Here is a 21,603-nt window from a genome sequence, read left to right on the forward strand (position 1 = left end):
CTGTAGAGAGATCACTGTGATTCAGGCTGATAAAGCCTAAAAAGCTTCATTTTTAAAAAACATCCATTTCATGATTTACAATCAAGTTCATTACCAAGGAATAGTATAATAATTACATTTCATATTTCATCTTACCTGCACAATTCTGGCTGTAACTGTGTACTCTTTTTAGCTAGGAATTTAAAAAGCCATCTTCTGAAAGTAACAGCTCTGAAATTGAAATGTTTACCCCTTATCTAGTTAAACTGCCACTTTTTCTGTATTGAGTATTCTAAAAATAAGACTCATAGTTGGCTCAGTCAGAATTTGCTTGTTTCAAAATAAAAAAAATACAGGCTTAGTATACAATAGTTAAGGCTTGACATTTCTGTAGTGGTAAAAACTGAAGTTTGTCCTACTTCAACTTCACCGCTCAAAATTTGCCAAAGGAATTAAACCAGGACTTGAAGTATGATCACCCTCTAAAAATCTGCATKAATAAGAAAGCTGAGCTTGGAACAAAATTAAGATCTTTATGCCAGTAACTTTATGAAAACATGCCAGACTTGTTTTGGCACCTGCATGGTAACAAGGGGAAGCTGTTTGAAGTTGGAAGCTGTGAAATCACTTAACTAGAAACAGCAGCTTTATACCAAGYCTGAATTTTATTCAATTTAGGTTTTTACTTTTATTTAAATAAGCAGATACCTCAGCAGCTTTCACTTTGCCTACTTCTACATCAGCCTTGGATATACCAGCCAGACTTGTGCAGTGGCTACTTTAGTCCATTCAGATGCTTTCTACTGCTAAAAAAAAATCTCCTGAAACTTTTGAAAGGACAGAGAGCCAATGACCTACCTTCTTACAGGTTCATATTACCATTTTAAACATTGAAACTATTTATAGTATTTGACACTGCAGCTTTGACAAGGACAGAYATCATGGTTGTTCACTTCTCAGGCCACAGAGTGTCGAATGCTGGTCAAACAGCCCAAGAGCTGTAAGAAAGGGATTTCAGAAATGCTTCCTAGCATTTGTGTTCTGGTTGGATTTCAAATGCAAGCATCAGGCTTCAACTACAAATACCAGGTTCCTTAGCTGTTATCTGAAATAAGGAGATAACCTGCATTAAAATCTGATTCAAGTCTCATTTATGCTTCATAGAGGTGAATTTTAACTTTAAAATCTATTGCAACAGAAAAACAGTGTAAGACAAACCTCCAGTGACTGTTTTCAGGTTTAAGAATTTCAACTACATCAGTACTGCAGGACTGATGCTATGACCATGCTAGATTTTGACAGGGTGTGTATTTGAAAGTAGTCCTAACAGAGTATGCAGCATTGCGCTTGTAACTTCTTTACCTTTCAGTTAAAAAAGGCAATAAAATCTTGAATTCATTTTGATCATGGTAACACTCTTGAGCATGGCATTAAGCAAGAACTAAAACAAATAATCCCAGTTAAATCAAATTACCCTAAATTATTGGAACTTGGAGGCCAGTTGTGTAATATTCATGTATGCACCACATCAGCAAAAAGGTCAGYGACATGTCTTAAAATTAAAACCACRGGCAAGATTAATACTAAAATGCATATTAACTTGTTTTATTGAGGCACAACAAGGCATTGTGAATAGCCCATACTTGAGGCAATCAATAGTGTAGTAAGMTGGACATTAATACAGTTTAGGGTAAGTGCAAACAATATACATTCACAGCTTTATTAGCAAGGCTACATCACAACTGATAAAGTGCCAAATTAGTGCTGATTCAGTACCCCAACTCCATGATTTCACCTTGCAAAACAGGACCACCATTTCCCCCCAATAATGGAACCACATAACYTCTATAAAGTCAGTAGTAAGTGCAAAGCTAGTCCCACCCCCCTCACCAAGGTGTTTGGAGCAGCTCGTTTGTAAACATCGCACTGGATTTTAGTCCTGATAAAGGAGGTATCCCGAAAAGGTGGAGTATTTCCAGCTACTCCCATAGATGGCTCCCCGATGCAGACGTAGCCAGATCTGATCTCCCTGGAACAGCTGCAGGACTGCGTGGTTACTGGCTGTTTCATGGTCAGGAGCCCCATCATTTGCATACGCTGACACGAGCACCTCTTCATTCTTCATGAGATTCACGTACAGCGGGACATTSACAGCCAGTTTCAGCATGTGGAAGATGAAGACATAGGTACCATTCACCGGACAGTTGAACCTACCGAGCTGGATATCAAAAGTTTCTCCAAGGTTGTTGAGCAACAGGTCAAACACAATGGGCTGGTCTAGAGTCCCAGGGGCCAGGTTGGATGTTCGAGCGGCAGAGAAGGCGACCCTCATCTGCTGGGGCAGCGGGTAGACGTGCACCGGGAGGATGGTGGCAGCCTGGCTTGTCACTGGCATATCCACAGGGGTGATGCTGCGGGAGTCTCCCTGCCCAGAGTCCCCGCTGTTAAAGGTTTCGTTGTCTCGTTCTGGGCTGCTCACCTGAGASGAGTCACTCCACCCTGCTGTTAAGAACCATGAGCACTGATAAGTATTAGAAGGATACCCTTAAGCCTGCATGCATAATCTTAAGCAGGAAGTGTACAGGCTTTGCAGCAGATTTGTCTTTCAGCCACCATGAGTTGTCCAAGGACCCCAGTGAGAACAGAACTTTGAAGCTGGCTTACATTCATCACACTTGCTTTGAGCAGGATGGGACATAACTAGGCCATGAACAATTACTTCTATACTTCTAAGGAGGAGAGGGCAGCAGGTTGCAATAGTTTTTACTTTAGTATGTCATATATCATTTTCAAAAGCATGTGCTAACTTCTGAGGGGAAATAAAATGAATTGCTGAATACATGGACAAAGAGCCAAGTCACCTTCAAGATCTGAATTTTCACTTCATTTTACTCAATGCTGTTCTTCTGTTGTTGCATTTCTAGTGGACCTTAACTTATGATACTAGAATATTTTAAACCTGACAAACTGGAGCTGCTTTTAAGTTTTCTGCACCTCACTCCCCAAAATGAAGCTGTTAATCTTTTCAAATACCCAAGCTAAAAGGGTCTAGAATGAAAAGATTAATAGATTTGAGAAATTTAAAACAGCCACACTCAAGTTGCAAACCAATGTTTTTTCCAGTGGAAAACAACATTTTAAGACAGACAATAAGTGAAGTTGCTGTGAGATCYTAATGYTAATAAGTACTTCCATCAGCTGTTWATTTACCACAATCTCATATTTAACTGTCGTCTGAAGTATATTCTGTGAATCCTCCCTCAAACTAGGGTATGGCCTACTTTATCCCAAAACAGCTTCCACAATATGCCATAATTTCCCTTTAGTCTCTGCAGTAGTGATCTACAGCTACTCTTCATCTCACTTCTCCCCTGTAGCACTGGAAGTCCAGCATTTTCCAGCACATATAAGTAGGAATAAATAATCTTGTTTCCAACTCTTCAAAACACATGCTATTCATGTTTGGACTCAAATGACTAGCTTTATTTCTTTAGGTTTTATACTCCACAATGGAAATACAGAGTAAACCTGCATTATCAAATAAATTTCCATAGAAAAAAAATATCTTACAAAGTCTCTGTGATCTGATATCTGAATCCCAGTGCTTCTTCTCCCTGAACAAAGGCAACCACCTTGTGTGTGTTCTCCTAGTTATSTTATTTGTGAAGTTCAGAACTTTGACACCTGAAGACTCCAGATTCCAAAGAGTGAAATTAAGCCTGCTATGCAATGCTGTATAAGAGCAGCATGCAARCCTCCAGCTAGCTTGGTTAGCTTACACCAAGCTCAATCTGTTAGGTGAGTGATAGTATTCTGCTTTTCACACTGTTCCCAGGAACCCTCCAGCTGCAATGCCCAAACATTTGTATGGAGCACTGGRTACCTGATATAGGCCTTACCTCTTGAATTTGCTCGAGGACCACTACTTATCCCACCTCGTTTATAGCACTGCTGGTAATTAACATCCTAAAAGACAAGTATTAGGAAGAGGGCTTTAAACAAATCTGAAATCAAGTGAGGCAAGTACACTTTTTTGCATAAAAAAATTCAATCTCTAGAATAGACAGTGACAGAGCACCAAAACAAGATGTGAGCATTTACTTATTATAATAGCTTGTATAAAATTAAAGACCTATTTTGATGCCTGTTGTAGYAAGTTAGCTTTTGAACTATGGACTCAGTTGAGTTCACTGAGCACTACCCTCAAATCTGTTTGAAGTCCATGAGCCTGTACAGAAGACACTCACAGACCCTCCTCTTACCAGGAACCTTCAGAACCTTCACCTTATCACTTTTTTCACTTTAGGGTTTTTTTTTTTGCCTAATCATATTGTCAGMCAGTCCATTTAGGAGTTCATTATTTTACATTGAGACATTGCAGTGAACCAGCTTTTAAAGTAACAAATCAGACTCATACAGTATGTTATTTACCATCTGTTTGCATTTCAAAGATTCCTTTCAGACTAAAATCAACCTGTCATAAAGTGATGATACCTGTCTGAACAGACTTATTTCAGCTATTTTCTACCATTCCACAAAAGGGTTTTATCTGTGAGACAAAACTAACCTCTAGCTTCTAAGTAATAGTTCACCTGTTATGATAATGACAAACTACCATTTTAGGAGATTTGGCCCCTGTACAATAGAAGGCTACTGGAAATAAATCAATACTTACTCTCTGAGAATATGGCATTCCAGCATAATCTCTACCAGGAAACTGCAGCTGGCCATAGTTGCCATTAGTTAATGAAGGTGAACCTCTGTAAGCATCAAAACCTGTTCAAATAAAGTTGATTATTCAATATCATTGTTTGATTTACAGTACAAGTTCCAAATGCAACTACATCTCTTTTCTTGGCAATTATGTACATTAAGTTATGCAGTAACACAGCTATTCTTAAATTTGGAATTGGAGTCTAACTATGCCTATAATAAATGCATTTCATTGCATCTCATAACTACCTACTGTGGCTATATCAAAACTGCATGTTTAAAAATATCAAYATCAGACCCTCCCCATTGCCTGTGATACTGATGGGATGTCACAGAACTGAAAAGCTTGCTAGATCCAGAAATGTGACTTAACACAGAATTAACAAACACTGTCTTTCACTGTTACATAACCTGAGCTATTACTGTTACACATTTAGGTGCTACTGTAATATTTTGCCTATTTAGTTTTGAACTTATTATCTTAAGCTATTTAACTGCCAAAGAGGAGCTGCAAGCAATTTCATATCAGACACTGCCAAACCCTGGACTGCTGTTAAATTAGAACCATAAAACTCATCATGTGGTACATGTTCCTACAAGGTACTGAGCAAGCTCAGCCTCACAACTGAAGCATCTACCACAGGCTAAATGTTCTTCCACTTCAAAGGGGAATAGGCCACAACCTGCAGCTACCAACAACCTTAATTTAGTATCTGCYTAAAGTCAGCTGAAACTCTCTGTAGTACTTCAGCTAAACCAAATAAGCCTCATCTTAAAACTCTTCCATTTGTTATTCATCTAGAACAGCTTTTCATTAGTGGGAGCCTCTCCCCCATTCTAGTTTCTGCTGCTAATACTAAAGTGAGCAGTGCAAAGCAAAAAATACCTTATTTTGGGCAAACACAGCAAGTGGTATCTGTAGAGAAAGATGCCTGCCCAGATTGTCACCAAGATGCCAAGAGAAAGAACTGAGTGGGTAAGAAGTTCAGAACAGCAAATAAAATTGCCAACAGAAAAGCCCATATGAGTAATCTAATAACCTGCTAGTGAAAGTTTCTGTCTTCATATTTAGGGAAGCTATGAAATTGCTCTGCCAATTGGCCTGACATCTCAAGCACAAAATAAAAGTCAGAATGAACTTGGCTATATTCTATAATAGAGTACCCTGTGCTCTGCACATTGCCCTTAAAGTCTTGTTTTGAGAAGTTTCACATGTAGAACATGAATTTAATACCATGTTGTGTTAAATCACATTCTAGTGTCAGTACATGAGATTTCTTTAAGCTGACAGTAAATACAGACATACCTTTGTACCCACCAGGGGAGCGATAYGAGTTAGCCAGAGACCTTCCACCTCTAGCAGATCCTCTGACAGACCCACGACTGTTGAGGTAAGGCTGAGGGGGTCTGGGAATAACAYTAGCCTGTGCTGGATAAAAGGCAAGGCTACCATTGCTGACAGGAACAGCTCCTTCAGGCTGATAGTTCACTGCTTGAAAGAGAAGGCACAGATGAATTAAAAGCTGAAGTTACCATACATAGAAGCAAGTGCAGCATTAGGACATGAAGAGACCAATTGATCTGCTCTGAATATTCAGTTCTTCTGTCCCTTCATTAGTTCATTTAAGTGGTTGGGATACGATCCTTTCTTTTGTAGAGTGCTTGTTAAAGTCCACTATAGACAGCTCAGGCTCTCAGTGTAAGCCCTAATGCATTCAACAAGGGTCAGTTGCATAGGTGAGAACAAACTTGTCAGCAGCATAAAAAGACCCAATCTTGGTTAAAATCAACATACGATTAAAAATTTTCACTGATAAACTAGGTCACCTCAGTATATTGACATCCCTTGAAACAGACAAACTCCATCACACCTAGATAGCAATAAGGTAACAATGAAAAGCAGATATTTGAGTTGACTCTTCAATAGATACTCCTACCAGTTATTAGGCAGTTCAACCGCAAGAAATGTAGTCAAAAATGCTTTTCACTCACAGGGCTGGTTGAGTGGTTAGCTTTAAATACAAACCTTACACCCATGAATCTACTTCCACAGGACCATGCTTTATTTCAATCCAAAAACTTAAAACTGATCCAGAACAATAGTATAAACCCCTRTGTGAAGTCTGTGCAGAGCCACTGCACAGGCCTAATAAAAAATTATGATTTTCCATAAAAAGTACAGAAGGCTTATCACTGCAGTCTCAGTGATAAGAAGGAGCATTGAAGCTAAACATGCTTTCCTGACTGCAATACTTATATTSATCTTTTGAGATTTAATGTCTCATTGACCTCACACATTATCAGTCTGTTTCTAGTCTAAGTTCTGTGAAAAATGACCCTGGCAGTAAAACAGCAGTTTTAAATATCCTTCAGTCATTTCCTTAGATGGCCTTATGAATACAGATCCCTAGTTGGCACATTCTTTCATCCTAAAACCTCAAGACATTTAGGGCCCAGTTGCATTTCAAATTAAGTGCCAGCTATACAAATCCACTTGGTGCAATACCTGAATTCATGTTAAGCAGGTTAGGTSTGTGTTGAGTGTAACAGTCAAGACTGGAGGTTCAGTATTCCTCAGGTCAGACTGAAAACTTATCCCAACTTTCTTACTTAGCATTCAGCAACTCCCAGCACTGACTACACTATTACCAGAGACCAAATTCATGGTTCCCAATAAGAGTATTTCATCCCTGCTGCAATTCCAAGCAAAAGATTGTTTGACTGACAAGTATCACAGCATACTTGAATTTCTTTCCTACTGGGAAATTCAGGCATGTAAATGACACTCTGTTCATCTMATATAGAAACAAGTTTGAACAAGCCTTTCATCCTCCTAGCAATTTTGAAATCAGGTTTACATACCATCAACTACATTAGAGTTGATGTATGCCTAATGTCAGACAYTTATGTAGCACCTGTTAAGAACTTCACTGTGTTGGAAGAAATCACAGCACAYGATAATGAATTAAAATACTRTTATAAACTGAAGATRCTTCAAAACTACTYKAAATACAGATCCAAGTGCAGTTCTCACCTGAAGACAGAGATTCTTGTGAAAGAGAGGTTTGTTCTGCAACGTGAGAAGACTGCAACTGGCATTGAGGAGGAGTCTGTGTACTTGCTGTGGAGAAACTCTGGTTATATCCCGCTGAAAACGAAGAATCCTCTTTAATTTCCTGGTCTTTACGTGGAGGCAGTGGTGCATTCACTTTAAAAACCTACAACATATTGGAAAACAAGTGATTAACAAGACCAGCTAAAGTCTCTGCCTAATGCCACCACCCTACTGTGCTGTGGTTTAAATCCATGTGCTTTTTAACCTGTTTTTCTAGAACACCAACTGCGTCTTAGAAATACTAAAAAAATATTGTACATCAACCTTTTCCCTCTCAGTAAAATTACAGAACACACTCCTGTTTATGTAGCTACCACCCAAGGAACAGCTTGACTGACCATAGCTACTGTTCTCTATCAGCAGAACAATTACTATACCACAAGCTATTTTCCTYCTGCAGGAAATTCACTGTTAAATTCACTGACTACCTGTCCTACAGCTCATCCTGAAGCTGGGACAGTCTGCACTAAGATATTCGCATYTGGGGAGAATCTGGGTCTTTATGTATGTCTTGGAACCTGACGTAGCACTACTGTCCACTCAAACACCAGATTAGACATCATTTGCCCCTYCAGTAAATTGAGCTTTATCTTTCCTATTCACTGCAAGTTCCCCAAGAGTAAGCACTTAACCTAAGTGRGTCTTGTCCTTCAAATGTTATGGCCTGGGCATTACAATGATGAGCAGATATTACTGTTAGTTAAATCTAATCAACCAGAGTTCAGTCACTCCAGTGACTATATTATTTTATAGCCAATAACACAATTACCAGAAATAAAATGCTGTCAAAAGTGACAACTAGTATCAACATCAAATAGGAAAGGGATATTTTGATTAAAAGGATCTAAATTTTACAYAAAGAATTGCCAGCAGTAGTGATACTGGGTCTAGGTGTGCATCTGACCATTTTCCAAGACTATAAACTCTCTGAAGACAAACTTGGGCAAAAGCCATAGCTAGATGATGCAAGAAACAGCTTCCCAGCTTGACAATTCTTGTCATTTGCAGAAGCYCCTATAATAAAAAGCAAGAAATTAATACTTTTTCTAAGGTCAACTCAGTATTGCTTCTGAGAGGCGGCACAGAAATGCCTCATGATACAGAAGCATTAAGCAAAAATTTTGCACCATTTTAGACTAAAATAAGCTTTTTTTTTTGTTTGGATCATTTCATCTGGTAAATAAAGTGATGCAAAGAAATCCTCTCTTTAAAATATTTGAGGATGCTGTGCAGTCAGGCTGTCAAAAACCACATCCTTAAGTATTTATTGTAATTGGTCTACTTTTTCCTCCAGTGAGGGTTACAGGTGGAATTCAAATAAAGGACTAGGGCTACGGGTYAAGTCTGCTTTAAGCTTCCAGGAGCACAACAGCAGCAATAGGGTKTTTGAGAACCTGTAATCAGATACTTCCATTCCTGTCACTGTGATACCACTGCTTGGCAAGAAAACATCCTGGCTACCTACTCAAGTCCAATGGATGTTTTCCTGAAGAAGAAAACCCTGCACYGCAAAGTTRAAGACKGTTACCACTCCAAAAAGAATGACCRTCCTTGCAATTTAGTGACAGATGTTTGCCAGGTTTACCCAAAAATCCCAAGAGCAATCTTGGACATTTAGCATCTCTGRAAAGATGGCCTTAGTTCAAGTGAACTTTCAGTGGTTTCATTATGATCAAAGCACTGAACACAGACAAGAAGTTCAGACATAACCAGAATGACTGGGACCAGGACTCTGTATTTGTAGCATGACAGGCGCTTATCCTATAGACTAGGTCCCCAAAAGACTCTGGATTCCTCAATCACAGCATGCTACTATTTCTCCACTCTCAGAAAAATCCACCTAGCCACTAAGCATAATTTAAACACATGTAGCTTAGAAGGAACCTCCTCCCTACCACCAATTGCCTTTTGTGTAATGGATATCACTATTCTATCGACTACTTGAACCTCTTCTACAAACACAGAAAACCAAGCAGGAAAAGTCAATGCAGTGATTTTACCACAGGCTGCACCAGGATGTCACAGAATTTTTGGTTAACTCCTGTTGTTTTGAAAGGCTATTAGCTACCTTCTTCCACCAGATTCTACCACATACGTGTCAATAATGAAAGATTGCCCAGCAAGTTGTGGGCACACTGTGGACTGTGGTACTTTTGTTGAAATGGAGAAGGCCTTTGGAGCATCTCACGGAGCTAAGTCTGCTTTCGAGCAAACACATTAAGTGAATGTTTCTATCATCTTCTGAAGAATGTTTCAGAGGAGTAAATAATATTGTCTTCCCTGCACTTGATCTTAATAAAATGGAGACTCTTTCTCAAACCTCTCTAAGCCTGCACTGCAGATTACCAGGAAGTAGCAATGTTAGATAGTATTTTTTCAGGCTACACATCATTACTAATGTCCTATATTTGCAGTGAACAACTCAGACTCTGTGGTCTATTACCTTGTCATGTATATTGTCTACTTGTTAACAAGATAGGATAATGAGCTACACCAGCCTTACCAAGAACTCATTCTCCATGATTCTAGCAGTCTGAGCACTGAAGTAAACAGTATAAAAAGCAGCAAGACAAACTCAGGCTTCTGMAAGTATTTTGTCCTAACAGCTATATACTTCAGGATTCCCTTTGTCCAATGAAATCTTTATTATTTGAAATATTTTCCCAAGAACAGTGGAAGTACAGCCAACCTTACCTTGGGGCACAGCTGTAAATCTGTTCATTTCTGGCCTGACTTCTCCCTCTTAGTACCTTGAGGCTACTAAGGTATCCCACTACTAGATTTTTGGGGCTACACGGAGGAAAACCAGATCTTCGATCTGTTTTAAGTTCTGAAGGCACTGGAGAAGCAGAGGTCTAAAACAGGATTTTACTGTTAAAACAACCTCTTCAGCCAGCTCCTCAGGGTTAGTCCCAAGTTACACAAACCACAGTCAAGTCTTAATGTTTGTTACATACTTACAGTCTGCATAGCCTGGAAGGGAGCTGCTGTTATTGTGACAGAACTGCTGCTTGCTGGAGGAGACTGAAAGCTTTGCGCTGGTGGCACTGATGGCATCGGGGTGCTGGAAGTAGGCAATGGYGACTGTGGCTCACTTGGGAGGGGAATAGTAGCCTGGGGGAAGAACAAATGTAATGAAAGGTCACTTGATAATTATCAGGCAGTAATAGAAGCAGTTAATTTGTTCTAAAGCCTAGACTGACAGAAGTCAGCAGTTTCTACAGGATGACATTTGGACATAGTAGAGCTACAAAATAGCTTTTGCTTACAATTTCAAATCTTGCTCTGCATCCTCAGCAAACAGTACTTCTATTGCAGTCTCTGCTGATTAAGTGAAATGTGCCTATGAGCTACTATACATACCATTCTTTGGAATAATGTCACAATAAAGAGATGTTAGGTATTTTTACCACCACTAAGGACACACAGAATGCTTTCTGTTCCATCCATTAAAAGATTCTCCAGCTGATGTTAAAAATTACTTCTCTTTCCTGGAAGTATTTAGGAAATTTAGGGGGTCTGATTCTGTTTCCCCTTCCTAACTTAATTATGTTTCAGATTAGAAACAATGCTGAGTTGTCCAGACAAAGTATTAAACAGCATTAGGTTTCAGCTGTGCAGATGGCAAAATGAGGTGTTGATTTAAAACACCAACATTTACAGGAATCAGGAGTCAAAAGGAACATATCTAGAGCCTTACAATTTCAGCAACTTAAACATTTATCTTACTTGTGATAGCTCACCTGGGCAATTTCAATCTTTTTAGGTATCAGTGGCTCAGAAATACGTGAACTTGTCTGATACAGAGGCTGGGAAGTGTATTTCTCACTGTCTTGAGAAAGTGATGTTGATACCTAGAAGAAGCCATAATGCACCTGCTATTACAAGTACGGCTACAGAATTCTGGTAAARCTATGAAACAGCAGTGCACAAGTTGAAACAAATGGATTTTGAAAGACCAGGACAAACATTAAGCCCAAAGCCAAAGTACTAAATAGTCAYCTTAACCAAAGCTTCAAGTAATTAGCTTTAGAGATTCCGATTTAGATTACTCTTCTTACACAACTGCTTGTACAACTAGCCCTGCAAAGTCAGATCATTTTAAGAACAGCAGATTGCTTCAAGCACTTACKTACAGTGAAGTCTGCAACACACACCTTTCTCATGGAATTAAACAGGAAGGTATGTSATGCTAAGTTTCTGGAAGGCTCTGTTGAACAAGGTTTTGCAGAGCCTGCATGTTCTATAGTTAGCTCACACTCGTAATGCTAAGTTTAGGAGTTGCTTAAGACTTAAATACAGAGCTGAGGGCTAATGACTACCAATCCTGTGCTCATCATGTACACAGCACAATGCCTCAGACAGCACTGGCATGTGCTTGCACACCAGGAGAGAGCACTGTCACCATGGAATGTATTCCCTGCTTGTGCTGGGACCAAAACTTAACTACTGCTTTCCCGGGAAAGACAGACAGACATTAGACTTCAAGCTGAAGGAACTAGAGAGAGGCTGGACACCATTTCCAAACAGTAAGTTGGCAAGAAATCTCAGAACATTCTACTAAATCAGATGTTTCAATTTACAGCACAGCACAAGCCTTCTGGATGCATAGTGAACAGCAAAATTATTGAATTCTTGTCAGCACAAGGATTCTTATGGCACTGTAGAAGTGAGAGAAGATGTCAAGAATTGGGACAAAACTGCTGATTCAAGGGGTAGCAAGACTAACAGCCCTGTCAAAAGCATTATATTCAGCTATAMAGTCCATTAAGAAATAAAGTACTACATGCAGTGTGCTGATAATATGTACATAAGCAAAAAAAACCATAAAAAGCATGGATATTTCTTATTATAATCTACATACTGAATTATAGAGGCCAGCAAGAAAGAGCCAGCCATGTTCTTGAACACAGCAATAGAATTCACAAGAATTCTTTAAGACAGTGATCTGCATAAATTGAAACTTTGCAGCTCTAAACGCTATCTGAATGTTATTTGAAGATTTAACTGCACATAAATACAATTAAGAAAGGAGAGTTTTAGGTCTTGGCTGAACATTAGGGATCCACATTCCCAGTATTTCTTCTGTTAGTACTTGAGAGATCATGTCAGTCTTCAGATTACACACAGGTTGTGCTATTTCATGACAATACCCATTCCAGTTTATGCAACCCTTTCTCATCAGTGGAGGAAATATTCTACACTGAAACCACAGCAAGTATTTATGCTGCTCACAYGTTCCCACAACAATGTGCACCACACTTTCTAGTGAACATTTTTCATCCCACACCCCTCCTGTGTCAAGAAGCAGAGCGTTCACTTCGCATTCATGCAGTGCTAACAAACTTTTCCAGCCATCTTTAAGTRTTCCAGATTGTAGAATACACTATTGCTGTTACTTGTATGTTATTCAAGTACAATTCAGGAGRGCCCAGCTCAGCTTTCTGTTAGGGCTGGCTGTCACACAGATCTGAATGCCAGTGAAGCCTGGGTATGGTACCTGTGGTGTCACCAAGTCCTCAGTTTCAGAGCCAGAAAGAGCATGATCACCAGATGTTAGAGAAGTGTTTGAACCATGCAGTGCCATGGGTGAAGCACCAGCCTTGCAAGGAGAGAAGACAGAAGATTTGGAAAAACAAACTTGAATGTCTGGCTTCACTAAAAAACTCACACCCTGAGTGAGTTTGTCCAAGTAAACCAGAATAAGGCTGGAAGTGGTTTGACCAGTTGGTTTTTTAGGAATTCTTATTAGTGGCAAGGAGACACATTTAAAAGSAGAAGTCACAAGATATGCACGCACAGTAAGTGAATTTAAGGCTCATTTAACCACAGCTACCAAAGTTTGAGACACGATCTTTAGTGTAAAGATCTTGAAGATGAAAACATGCACTATCTAGGAAGGAAATAAAACACTCTTCTGCACACTGCTCTTAGCCTTGACCTGAATCTACAGGTTAAATATCCAAACTATTTCAGCATGCCTTSACCAAACCCAACTTCAAGAAATTGCAAGCATTTATAGCTGCTTTTCAACCAGAAGAGCAGCCAGCTCTGTCAGCATTTGAGTGATCTTAGACTTGCAAGCTACTACATTATATGAAATCTGTTACAAWACTACTGACAAGAAAAACAACTCAAGTGTAAGTCCATGCTGGYAAGTAACACCTATCTGCCTCTCAGWGCAGTCCTGAYTTCAACTTACTTGAAGAGGCTGTTGAAGAAAATCACTCTGACTTGGCAGTTTCTGCTCTTTTGAAGCTGTAAAAAGAGAATGCATTAAGCAACATTTACTTTAAATTCAAATGCTACATATCATTTCAATATGCAGTTCTATTTTTTAAAAAATACTTGGTATATGAAGCTACAAACTATTCTTAGTAAGTGGACTGCAAATATTTACACCTAGCATCAAAAAACTACACCCAATTGAAAATTTCAGGATTTTGGCAAAAGAGAACAGGTATTCAATAATAAAAATATTTTTACCACAGAAGAGATACCCACTTTCCAGATTAAGAAAAAAAATAATAAACTGGGTAATTGAGTCTTACAGCCCAARATCCAACCCAGTCTTTTAGCATGGYCTATTCTGTATAATYAAACAAGCTGTCTTCACCAGGCCTACTGACTTACAGCCCAAGCAAACCCTGTTAGTGCTTGCAAAATTTTATATACCATTTACACTTATAGTATCACCTACCTACAGGACTACTTGCTGGAGTAACTGAAGGAGGTTGGGATGAACCAATGGCACTTGGTGAAGCTTTATCAAAATCCAGAATGGACTCCTTTCAAAAAAAATCACCATTGGGTTGAGAAAAAATTCAACTCTAGACACAAATGAAACATTCTCACTTGACAAGCTGCTGTTAGCTAATTAGAGCTAAATTCATTCATTCGGTGCCAACACACATTGACAGCACTGTTTTCCCTAACCCAGTAGGAACTGGAGCTTTGTGGTACAACAGCAGAGAAAAACATACTTGCATGAAGTTGTAAGTCCCTTGTATCTGAGTCATCAGATCCTGAAGTTTTTCCCTTCTCAATACTGGATCTTTTGGAAGAGTTGAAGTAGAGCAAAATTCTGCAGCTGGCTGATGTACAGGTTTAGGCACCTAATAAAGAGAAATTAAATCTAATACTGGAAGCAAGACAAGCTGCCTTATCAAATACACTTCCAGAGCAACCTAGAGGTGTCAGACACTGTGGGCCAAGGAATTCTATGCTGTTATTGATATTTCCTGAGTCAAAATTTCATTTTATTAGGGAAAAAAAAAAAAAAGGCCTCTTGTTGCTACAACTAGTTAAGCCACAGATTTCATAGAACAGTTTGGGTTGGAAGAAAGCTTAAAGATGATCTAGCTCCAGCCCTCCTGCCTTGGAGAGSAACACCTTTCACTAGATTAATTCCCTTCATTCAGTTTCTTATAGTCTAATGTAAAGARCTAARTTGCCTGCATCTAGTGCAATAAGGMACTTCCATCTAAGGAAACTCACATGTTTAAKTTGAAGGCCAGAACAAACTTAAAAATCAAAGCTGCATCACTCAAGGTTTACTTTCTSCCAATAGAGACCACACCAATTAGTACAGATCTTTTGTTAGGATGGCATTTCTAGACATTCTGAAAAACTGCACCCAAAAAATATTTTGCAAGTAAGCAACTCAGGGTGAGACCAAAGTGCTTCTACTAAAAAGCCAGATAATCTCAATGCACCAGCTCCTGCAGAAAGTATTACATCCAAGTTTGGCATCAATACACTTGTGCTCCCACACAAAAACCTAACTTTGTAGGCTAATATGGACTTTTTCAGGGCTTTATTACTCCTTGATTATTTCATATGGTTCCTTAAGAGTTCATCCCAACTGGTTCTCACTCCACTTTAGAAGAGGGCAATGTTTTGTCAGAGAACAAGCCAGTCTAGGGTAACAGAAAAACTATAATAGTAAGCTCCTTAAGTAGCCCTGTTGTTTATAGGGTGAGWATTTTACACTGCCTAGATAGCTTAACATGTCCTTTGAAAGTAGCTTTGAGAAGAGGTAGGGTCATTAGAAGCATTTAAAAATCAGTAATTTTGTGGTTCTCTGAAGTTTGCTGTTCTTATGCTTGTCTTTGCAGCAAGAGGGAGGCAAATCTGAAGAGATTTAGTTGCATTATTTGAACTGGCCCAAACGTTGAGACACACAGGAACTTGTGAAAGCCTTTATTTTCCTACAGGACAATCACCTGTCTTCCTAATAGGAGATTACTACTTCAATACATTGCACAGCAGTGTTCTTAAGAATTTGCACAAACTCATTGGAAAACTACATGGCAGAAAGATATTTGTGTTACGACAATTGTCACACTAAACCCACAACAAACTGATGAAGTGCTCTTTGACCYCTTTTAGGACAAGCCTAAGAACCACTCCTGCATTTCCTTTTCAACAGTTACCTGGAACTAATCACTGGCCTTTGTAGAAATTCCAATACCATGCAGAGGGAAGAAGCTTGCAGCACATGATTAACTCTGGAGGACTCAATTTCTCACATCTATGTGGCCCATAGATGAYAGCTCAACAATGATAGTTACTTGTTGAGCTATGTGAAGTTTTTCTTTATTCTAGAGCTAAAAGAGGTCATCTTTGTACAGCTCTACCTTAATTAGAAATTCTGCTGCACAAGCACTAYCTTTAACTACCAGTTAAATACAAGTCTATATTGCTGTAGTTTCCAATAATGAGCAGTAGCTAAAGCTTGTAAGGATATAAGTGTAGGACAAAAAAATACAGTTGATTAATCTCAGAGTTACAGATGAATTTACTGGCAATCTGAATCTGTCYATCACTTTTACTCCTCACTCACAGYCTTAATTTTACAGCACTCRCTGTCATAGTAAATCCATTATGGGTCAAACTAATTAATGCTTTTGTGACCCTCTTCTTCCTCACTACCATTTCTACTAAGACACAAGGATATTATCAAACTGGTTCTGTATGTTCAAAAATGGATAACAGAACCCTTAAATCACTTAACTAGGTCAAGTCTGGCAGGGTCTAAAGCTCTTAAAATAGTCCACTTACTACACAAGTGAGACTTGTACATTAAACACAAAAAAAGTTGAAAAAGCCTCAAGAGCATGGAAGCAGAAAATACTTGTCACTTTTGCTTCCAAAAATGATAAAATTCCTGTATGCTTTTAGAAATTGGCAGAGTTTTTATCTCCTTCCCCAGCTCTGTGCATTATGTTGGTAGCATTCCTTACTTCAAGAAGCACAAGAATACAGGTTACATATATGATATAAGGGCTAGAAGAAGCCAGAAGAAGCTGTAGTGAAGTTACCTCCTACTGATTTGCTGCTTTGCTGGTACCTAAGAGTTCACAGAAAAGTCTCAGGAAATTAAAGTATTTCAGGTTTTATGCCATTTATAAAAAGAGATGCTTTGAAGAAGATCAAGTACTTGACATTTTTTAAGATGGCTTTAAAMCAAGTTTTCTTTCTAGCCTACAACTAGATACTGTTTCTGGTAGTCATTAAAAACAGATTCTAATCTATTAGTCTGGCTCACATCAAACCTGTACGTGCTAAGATCACTTAATGTTAACCTGAACATTGCTTAAACCACTAGAGTTAAACACAGAATTGGTAAATTCAGGATCTAATTTGTCATAACAACATTTTTGAAATCCAACTTCAATACTACTTATACATTCATCAAAAAGTGTCCTGACTTACATCCAGAGAATTGACTGAAAGTAGAGGGTGAAACATCTAGAATCCATTCTGGGACCTGTTAAATCATTGCAAATAAACCAATGGCCACTTGGGAATCTCACTAGTAAGAGTGCCAATATACTAGGGACTCCTGTTAAAGCCAGATTTTTCGGAGACTGAAGGTCTACTTACATGCAACACTCACAGTTCAACCACCTCATTTACCAGTAAAACTTCATTCTATGACACAAGACTTCAATTCTTCTTTAGGTTTGTTAGTTATGGAACACTAAACAAGRGGGAATGGTGATACCTAAGCTGTAATCAGTGATTGCCAGCTCTGCCACATAGCTACACAACTAAAATCTGCTTTGTATTCAGAGCAGCATTCTCAGCAGGTATGAATTAAATGACATGCTGGATGACAGCACAAGCCAAACTGTCTTGCTTTTCCATAGCAGACCACAAATTCAGCTCCAACAAAGTTTGCTGGTCTACAAATTGCACAACATTTAACTAGAACRACAGTTAAACAGGTCTGCACATCAGCTCACCCCTCTGTCTCAGGTTCAGCTTCTTAGGTGTTTCACCTGAAGATACATTAAGTTAAATAAGCATATTTTATTATCTCAAAACACAATTTTTAAAAATACCTCAGGGATCTAACAGTTAGTTTCAGTATAGAGGGCAGCTCCAGTGACACAGATCTATTATCTGCCATGCCTGCATCATTGCACAAGAGCATTTATAGATTCTCTGAGAGTTAAACTGATCCAGCTATAGCACTGCATTGCCTCTTTTTCATACAAGCAAGGAAAATTGTTATGTGAAAAGCTTAACATGATTTTAGTTGTTCTTTTTATACACCTCAAGTCAAAGATGTCTTGATTCAATATACTCTTGATATTAGGATTTCTCAGTCCTMAGCAAAAATAAAGTCAGCTGATGCTTTCCTATGGTCTATGTAAAACTTAACTTTACTTAATTCAGCAATCCCCCTTCAATCACCTCACATTCCAGTATTTAGTTTAATTTTGCTGACATGTGCACACCTGCCCAAATAGGGAGATTCTTCAGAAGTCTGGAAGTTTCCCCAGCTGACTGGAGACACTCGTTTTTACTCACTGCAGCAAAGTTTTCTGAGCCACTTAAACTGTCCATCTAGCCATCCCAGAAAARTAAGAGCCCCATCTCATTTGGAAGCACCTTGCATTTGGGCTTTTAGGTAATGTGACACCAGAAAATCCAAKGCACCTTACAAGTGCTCGAGACTATTCCAGGGCTTATTTTCAGTTACAGGAATAATGTGCATAGTTGGGTGCACAACACCATTTTGTGCTCAGAGTTACTTAGTGAGGCAACCAGGTTTTCTATCTGTACCACCACCACCAGTGGACCCAAATTCTACTCAGCTTGAGTACAAAACTGAATCAAGCTGAAACACCTTAATCCCATGTTGTTACCCAGTGCTGCATGTTACATACTCTTTTAATCTCATGTTCAACCTTCTGTTTGCGGTCTCTCCTCTAGGCACAAGAGCATGCATTTTTCAGTTATGCCAAGTCGACTGACAAGATATAAGCTTAATCATTTGCCATGAGTAACATGGGAAGCACTGATTCCTACTTTCTTACAGGAAGGTAGCAGTGTTGACAACACTGAGTACAGAAAAATGCTCAATTCCCCATTTTTGCTTCCTGAAGTCTACCTTTGGATAAACAGTTCTCTTAAAGACCAAGGGCAGACACAGCAGAGCTCAGTCAGGTCTTCTGACAACAATCAGAATTGTAGCTACCCCAAGCACAGGTGAGAAAGAAGGTAATGTGACCAAAGGGTAGCAGCCTGTTCAGTTGTAAGCCATGCAACAGYTTTCATTTTACATTTCTAGCACTATGCTATTGTTAGACTCCCAGGACAGCAGTATGGTTTATGCATTCATCTGGAAATACATATTTAAGCCCCTGTACAGTTGGTATTGCTCGATCTAGACATTAGATCTCTCGTGAATCAGCAGCTATTTTAATCAAAAGCCTAAAAATTACTGAAGTGTTATTTGCATGCAGCCACAAAGTATTTGATCCCTGGATGAGTCATACCTGCTTTGTACTGCTAACAGTGGACAGAGCCAACAGCTACAGAYGAACCAAGTTAATTCTTCTGTCTTATGCATAGAGCAGTTATTCAAGGATCAAACACAGCAATGCTGTGCTGATGTAAAAGGCAAAGCAGACCATCTTGCTATTCAAATATAAACTTTGCCTGYCAGAATTATTTTCCCAAAAAGAATTAAATGGGAGTCTAAATATTGGCCTACAAAATACACCTTATACACCTCTGCTACAGGTGGTTTTATTCCAATGCACTAATGTCAAAAGCTTATGACARATAATACTACATATGCCAACTCACTTCTTTGGGTTCCATATCAAACTTCTTTGGCCCCATCTGTTCCTTTGGCCCCATACTGGCAGCTGCCCAGGACTTCGGAGGGTTCTGTAACTGTGGTGATGACACTTGCTGCTGCCTGTCAGCTTTTTCCCAAGCCTCTCGAGTCTCCTGCTTCTTTGGTTCTGGCTCCTCCCTAACATGAGCAGCCCAAGCCTTCACAGGCTCCTGCTTCTTTTGYTCTGGCTCTTCCCTAATGGGCACTTCCCATGTTTTCACAGGGTCTGGCTTCTTCTGTTCTGGTTGCTCCCTAGTTTGGGTTACCCATGGCTTTGGAGAYTGCTGCTTTTCTTCTGGTTCGTCCTTAACTTTGGATACCCAAGGTTTTGAGGACTCCTGTTTTTTCTGTTCCTGCTCTTCCCTAACTTTTGTTACCCATGGCTTAGGTGATTCCTGTTTCTTCTGGTCCTGCTCTTCCCTAACCTTTGCTACCCAGGGTTTGGGAGACTCCTGCTCCTCTCGGACACGTGCTACCCAGGCCTTTGGAGTTTCTGGCTTCTTCTGCTGTTCCTCCTCCACGYGGGTCTCCCAGGGCTTTGCAGACTCACGCTTCAGTTCCTCCTCTTTAACACAAGCTTCCCAAGGCTTTGGAGAATCTGGTCTCTTTAGTTCTTGCTGCCTAACGTGAGCTTCCCAAGGCTTTAAAGTTTCTTTTTTCTGCTTCTGTTCCTGCTCTTCAGTATCAACAAGCATCTCCCAGGACYTTGGAGGTTCCTGCTTTCTAGCACACTCGGCTTCCCAAGATTTGGGCTCTTCTGGCTTCTTCTTGACAGAGTATTCTGCTTCAGGCAAATAACGCCTGTTGAGAAACTATATAGACCAAAGAAACTTAATGGCTCCCAAGAACACATTTTGCTACTACAGTTCAGGTCAGTTAAATTAGGTCAGCCAGCTACTGAAAACTGCTGACTAAAAGCAGAGCCTAGACAGTCTAAGCACTGGTCACACAAATTATGTGGGCAGCCATGGCTTTATCCTCCAACACTGCAGACTAGCTTTGCTTGGCATGCCACAAACAGGGAACAGTGCTGAACAGCACAAGTAAAACCCAGCCGAGTGAATCTACTGCCCTTAGCCTCAGTGTTACCTGATGTTCCTAGGCAGTGACAATATCAACTGTGATTGTTACAAAGGTAGCTCTCCTTCTAAGCATCTAAAAAGCTCTGGTACTACATTAGCATTCTGCTAAGCACCCCAAAATATTAGACCTAGTAACCAAGTATAACCCTCATTTTTAGTGGAGTTTTAGTACGAAAAAAGTCACCAGATTCTCAGATTTAGTACCACTGGACTTCAACTACAGGCTGTGTTAAATGTCTGYAAGTCTGAGAGTTCTATTATGAGGTCCTAAGTTTTTCTAAGTTACCACTTTGTCCACTTCATCTATTTACTTCCTGTTCATGACAATGTACAAGGCTCACAGGCTGACATCTTTTTTTCTGACCACACATCAGGTGAGAGTCAGGTAACAGTGTTACCAGTAAGTTACAAAAACTTGTTCTAGAGTACACCCTCTAGTGGGATACCTGGGAAACAGGGATTCAGCATTTTAAGAACCAGTATTTCCACTAGGAAAAGTACACCCTTCCCCACCTTTTCAACCAAGTCTAATGATTTCTATGCTACTGACAGTCAAAGCTTGAATATGGGAGTCT

The 21,603-nt window shown here is 39.5% G+C and overlaps 1 protein-coding gene across 7 annotated transcripts in view; it reads right to left on the reverse strand.

The window, feature by feature from the left end:
- Positions 1 to 1,573: 1,573 nt before the first annotated feature.
- Positions 1,574 to 21,603, reverse strand: part of CAPRIN2 (caprin family member 2) — a 33,148-nt gene continuing 13,118 nt past the window's right edge. The window contains exons 9-20 of one of the 7 annotated variants that reach the window (XM_057390101.1): positions 19,913 to 20,758; positions 14,791 to 14,922; positions 14,508 to 14,595; positions 14,010 to 14,065; positions 13,308 to 13,409; positions 11,551 to 11,661; positions 10,769 to 10,921; positions 7,727 to 7,910; positions 5,999 to 6,181; positions 4,655 to 4,755; positions 3,879 to 3,945; positions 1,574 to 2,481 (exon numbers count right to left, since the gene is read on the reverse strand). In XM_057390101.1, coding sequence (XP_057246084.1) covers positions 1,913 to 2,481; positions 3,879 to 3,945; positions 4,655 to 4,755; positions 5,999 to 6,181; positions 7,727 to 7,910; positions 10,769 to 10,921; positions 11,551 to 11,661; positions 13,308 to 13,409; positions 14,010 to 14,065; positions 14,508 to 14,595; positions 14,791 to 14,922; positions 19,913 to 20,758 — 2,592 coding nt within the window. In that variant the 3' untranslated portion in view covers positions 1,574 to 1,912. Of the gene's footprint in view, positions 2,482 to 3,878; positions 3,946 to 4,654; positions 4,756 to 5,998; positions 6,185 to 7,726; positions 7,911 to 10,768; positions 10,922 to 11,550; positions 11,662 to 13,307; positions 13,410 to 14,009; positions 14,066 to 14,507; positions 14,596 to 14,790; positions 14,923 to 19,912; positions 20,759 to 21,603 lie in introns of all 7 variants that reach the window. The other 6 variants (XM_057390100.1, XM_057390106.1, XM_057390103.1 and 3 more) reach the window with 6 other exon arrangements.

This window comes from Malurus melanocephalus, unplaced genomic scaffold (assembly GCF_030028575.1).
Source record: "Malurus melanocephalus ecotype Western Australia unplaced genomic scaffold, MMel_1.1 scaffold_22, whole genome shotgun sequence".
Classification (NCBI taxonomy): domain Eukaryota; kingdom Metazoa; phylum Chordata; class Aves; order Passeriformes; family Maluridae; genus Malurus; species Malurus melanocephalus.